The sequence below is a fragment of the Salvia hispanica genome, chromosome 3, assembly GCF_029641045.1.
Source record: "Salvia hispanica isolate PSC_SH4W2 chromosome 3, Shi_PSC_v1, whole genome shotgun sequence".
Lineage (NCBI taxonomy): Eukaryota > Viridiplantae > Streptophyta > Magnoliopsida > Lamiales > Lamiaceae > Salvia > Salvia hispanica.
This window is the reverse complement of record NC_142694.1, coordinates 60,743,300-60,748,691: the sequence shown is the minus strand read 5'-3', so window position 1 is coordinate 60,748,691 and position 5,392 is coordinate 60,743,300. Positions and strand designations below refer to the sequence as shown.

At 34.8% G+C, this 5,392-nt stretch overlaps 1 protein-coding gene across 1 annotated transcript; it reads right to left on the bottom strand.

The window, feature by feature from the left end:
* Positions 1–1,569: 1,569 nt before the first annotated feature.
* On the bottom strand, positions 1,570–2,595 carry LOC125215813 (LOB domain-containing protein 40-like). Its single transcript, XM_048117374.2, has 2 exons — positions 2,245–2,595; positions 1,570–2,148 (listed from the first exon to the last, which is right to left on the bottom strand). The coding sequence occupies exons 1-2, from the start codon at positions 2,432–2,434 to the stop codon at positions 1,727–1,729; spliced, it is 612 nt and encodes a 203-aa protein (XP_047973331.2). The 5' UTR covers positions 2,435–2,595; the 3' UTR covers positions 1,570–1,726.
* Between the last annotated feature and the right edge of the window lie 2,797 nt (positions 2,596–5,392).

The window sequence follows — 5,392 nt, the reverse complement described above, 5'->3', positions numbered from 1 at the left end:
GAAATAATTGGCTCTTGGAATTAATTTGGATAAATATCCCAAGGATTAAATAAATTCCGGAAAAATAGAAATCCTCTTCAAAAGGGTCTAGGGTTCGAAAATCACAAGAATTAGGGTGACAAGTATTTATGGAAATTTTCTCTAATATTCTCACTCACCCATAAACAATTAAATTGCCACATAGTCACACAATTAAATAAATCACATGCCACATCATTAAATCAAATAGTTTGACTTTTCAAACTTTCACACAAACCCTAACTCAATTCGATCATATCAACCCGTGAAATAAAAGCATTCTCGATGCCACGTCATCAAAATAAATTCTAGGGCTCAAAGTTTAGGGTTCTAAAATCCGGGATGTTACAACATAGCAGTTAGTTCAATCTAGTTTTAAATAGTAATCTTTAATAGCAATATACTCCCTCCGTCCCGGATTTATAGTCACATTTAGTTATGACACGAGTTTTAAGGAATTGGTGGAGTGTGTAATTAATGAAGTGAGATGGTGGAGTGCGATGATGGAGTGTGTAATAAATGAAGTGAGATGATGAAGTGTGTAATAAATGAAGTGGGTTGGTTGAAGGTGGGTTCCTTTTTGACTTTTTGGTTTTTTATTTTTGTTTTGATTTATTTTAATGTAAATAATGACATTTGGGTGTAATTTTAGTGAATAAAGGGGTAAAATATTACTACCTCCGTCCCTGAAAATTTGATACAGTTTACTATTGTGGTCCGTCCCTGAAAATTTGATACACTTCACTTTTACCATTTTTGGTAGTGGACCTCATATTCCACTAACTCATTCATACTCACATTTTATTATAAAACTAATACTTTAAAAGTAGGACCCACATCTCACCAACTTTTTCACCTCAATTTCCATTACATTTCTTAAAACCCGTGTCGGGTCAAAGTGTAGCAAATTTTGGGGGACGGATGTAGTATGTCCAAATATGGAAAATTCTAAATGTGACTATAAATGTGGAATGGACTTTTATGGCAAAATGTGACTATAAATCTAGGACGGAGGGAGTATTCCCTATGTCCCATCTAAGTAACACATTTTTAATTTTGACATGTCTCACCTAAAAATGACAAATTTCTTACAAATAGATACATCACTCTCTCTCTCTCTTCTCATTCTTACTTTTTCCTCTATTCACTTAATTCACAAAACAACACTATATAAAATCTCGTGTTGAAAAAGAAATGCTCCAATTAATATGAGACGGATGAAATATTAACTTAAAAATAATATTCCCTCCTTTCCATAGTAATAAAGTCATTTTGTCATTTTAGTGCGTTCCATAGTAATAGAATCATTTCCCTTTTAGTAAAAGTCAACCCATTTTTCCACACCTACTTTACTCTCTCTTACTTTTTTCTCTCTTTATCTCTCTACCCTTTTCATTTTCCAATTTATTCTCTCTTTACTTAACTCACCTAACACAATTTTTCTTAATTTTCGTGTTGAAAAGAAATACATCCATTACTATGATGGAATGATGGAATGGATGGAGTATTAGTAATAAAATGAATAATATAAAGTTACAAGGCAATGCTATATTGTTAAATGTATATGAAAAGGTGGACATCTTATGCCATCCTATTCCATTTTATTGATTGATAGTAACACCACATCTGGATCGGCTTCGCTATACAGCACTTAAACAAAACTTCATCTGGAAAACGAAAAATATTAATAAAATATTAGAGGCGTGGATCACGAGGGCAGGCAATCCAGCCGCAACTCCATTTCAGAGAAACCAGAGTCGGCTCGTTTTGGTGTCCTAATCGGCTCGAACCCTAGCGTCAAGTCCAGCTCAATTTCTCCTTCGTCCAAACTCAGCTGGGACTGGTGGCTCAACGACGACTCGTGGCTAACTTCCGCAGACAGGCGAGATCGCTTGTTCCTAACCCGGCGCGGGTTGGTCAGTTTATCCTTGTTGACGTGTCGAATGTCGTAGGGCGGACCGTTTTTAGCCTCGGCCGCGTCGTCCATCCGGGTGACGGGAGCCCCTCTGAGCACCGCCTCGACCGCGCTGTGGCAAAGCTGCCAGCTCCCCGACCACATCAGCCCCACCGACCCGTATATCGGGTTCACGATCCGCCCACACGCCTCGTAGAGTAGCGACCTGAATATACCTGCATCCATTATATTTCTAATAAGTATTCCCACTATCCCAAACATAAAAATATGATCCTCTTTCCTTTTTAGTTTGTATTGATTATTGTACGGACCAGGGCGGAGATGGGAGGGGCCGGCATTAATGAGGTTCATGAGGCCGGCGCGGCCGTAGAATTTGGCGAGGAAGACGGTTGCGTTGGCCTGAGACTCTGGGCTTTTGATCCATTCCAAACAGGGCCTAATGCTGCAATTGTCGCTGCACCCTTTCCTTAGAACTCGGCATCCATTACAGCTCATCCTCATTTTTATTCTATATATCTTTGTCAGTAGTCGATGTATATATATACAGCAGCCGGGGTGTGGGTGTGGGTGTGGGTGGGGGATGCATAAACTAGGTTCGTTTGGTGGTAATGGTATACTAAAAGGTGGGAATGGGATTGTTGGTTTGAAGGTTTCCACATTCATGGAATTGGAAAGGGGGCGGCGTCAAATGTCAAACACGTAAATCACTTATCTCAATGCTCGCGCGTGACCTGCACTCCCCAAACGGATTCATGATTAAAAATACTACTCCCTCCGTTCCGGTTAAGATGACACATTCCTTAGCCAGCACGGGATTTTAGGAGTTATTGGTTAAAGTATTTAATTTGAGAGATAAAAGGTGGGTGTAAGTATTAAAATAGAGAGAAAAAGAAAGATGAATATTTTAATAGGAGTGAGAAAAAGTGGTTGTATGTATTAATTGGAGTGAGAAAATTTCCAAAAAAAAAATGTTTCATCTTAATTGGGACAAACTAAAAAGGAAAACATGTCATTTTAAGTGGGATGGAGGAAGTAGTTAATAGGAGTACATTAATATACAGTTGGCAATAGTAAAACCAAGTTCATTTTCTATTTGTCCTTATCATGTCTCTTTTAGTGACCATGCATTACTTCCATGCAATGACTAATTTATCAAAGTAAAAACAGGTAGATGAATACTGTTTTGTTCCTATTCAACTATTTTTAGAGTTTGCATCCTTTGAAATGGAGTAACTATTCAGTGGACACACCTAATAAATTGAAGTGTTTGATGTTTTTTAATATTTTAAAGCTTTATTAAATAGAGTATGATGAATGTGGTATATAACAACAAAATTTTGGATCTCCTCTATAACAACTATTCATTGGACATTCACTCCTTGTAAATTGAAGTATTTGGACGTTTTATATAAATTCATTATTAAATAATGTAAACTGAATGTGGTATATAGCAACAAAATTTACATAGATATTTGTATATTCATAATTAATTGAATGCTCTATTTAATAATTAAAATTACATAAATAATTGTTTTGCATATTTTAAATTAAATCCAGTTCCAACTCATAACGGTAAGATTAAAGTATTTAAACTAATTAGTATTTACAAATTACATTTGATCAAATATTAATGAAATGGTCTGATGCCAGAATGAGATCGTAAAAAAAATACAATGAGATTGCAAACAAACAAAACGTCGATACAAAATTTAAGTGAAATTGTCTTGCAAATCAAAATATAAAATCAAAGAAATTAAGAAAAGTTCACATCTAATAATAATGTATTTATAATTTTATTATTGATATTCCAATCTTCGTTGCTTGCCAAGTCTCACATAAAATTCCAAGACTAATCCATAAACTTGCGATATGTATTATTTTTATCCTAATATATAACCATACAAATATTCATGTTCGAACTTATATTGATAGTGATCTAGCATTATAGTAGATCAATAAAGTCGTTAAAGAAAATCAAAATTAAGGATTACTCCCACAATAAGTAGGGCTGACTCGAATATTGGGCGGCATTACAATTTATATAACTTAACTTTATTTTGAATGTAAAATGGAAAGAGTAAAAGTGACGAGGGAATAAAATAGAGAAAATATATTTTTTTTAAAATAGATAATCTTAGTTGGAAGATAAAAAAAAGGAAAAAGTTATTTTTACTTAGTTGCGAAGGGGAGGGAGTAATTAAATTGTAGAGATGGTAGGTAAGCTAGGCTCCAATATAATTGCGAAGCAGAGCAGCTTTGTTTGTAGCAGCACAGCACGTGGAGGGCGATGGGGTGCGGCGCCATGCAGGCAGGAACAAATATGGGACGGCGCGTGTCGAGCACAAGGGCCTGTCAGAGTGCGGTCGAATCGCCACATCCCTCCGCGGGGCCCACCAGCCCTCCTGCTTTTCTGGAGGCTCTGCCTTAAAACCACTCCTCGTCAAAACAGCGCATAGGTTTCCGGTTTCCGCCTCTGTGGGCGCCCATTTTTCCGCCTCATTCCTATCTTCCCTTTTTCCAATCCACTTTCTCACTTTCCTATCCCTCGTTTCTCCTGCATTTTTCATACTACTCAATTTGTCCCATAAAAATTGAGACAAAACTTTTGGGCACAGAGATTAAGAATTTATATTAAATAAATAGGAGAGATAAAAAAAGTAGGAAAGATAAGAGAGAGTAAAGTAATTGATGGAATAAGGTAAGAGTGATTAGATGTTTTATCTTTTGTTAAAAAAGGAAATGACTCAACTTTGTTGGGACGGACTAAAAAGGAATACGACTCAACTTTTATGGGACGGAGGGAGTACTTTTCAATTTCTTAACAATGTGTTTTTGACATAATTTCATATTGATGCCACCAAAATTAGAAATTCGAATTGTAAGTTGCCATGATCAAAAGATAGGCAAAGTTGATGATTACAAATTTAAATTAGATATTGCTATTTTATTAAAACCGAGTCAATTGAACAAAATTATGAATTGAAATAATATTAAAACCGAAAATGATTAATTTATTTCTATATATATAAATTAATAGTTTTACTTAAAAATAATTTATTTATATTTAAAAATCTAAATTTTAAATTTAATTTTATAAAATTATATCAGATATTTAAAAAGTGAACAAAATGAAGGATGTCAAAGGGAAGAAAAAGATAATTTGAAATAATATCAGATTTAGTACATCATTGAAATAATATCAAATTAAAAAAGTTAAATATGTGAAAAGACGAAATTGTCCAGCAATCCAAAATGGCATTTTCAGGTGGAAAAATACCAAAAAGATCGATTTTGAAATAAACCTTTAGTCCACGAACTACTGGAGATATTTTTAAAGTCTAGGCACTATTGGCGAGATAAACTCATAGTCTAGGGACTGTTTGTAGTTCATTCATAAATTAAAGAGTAAAGGTCAATTGTGGTCCTAAACGTATGACCAAAATACGAATTTGATAAAAA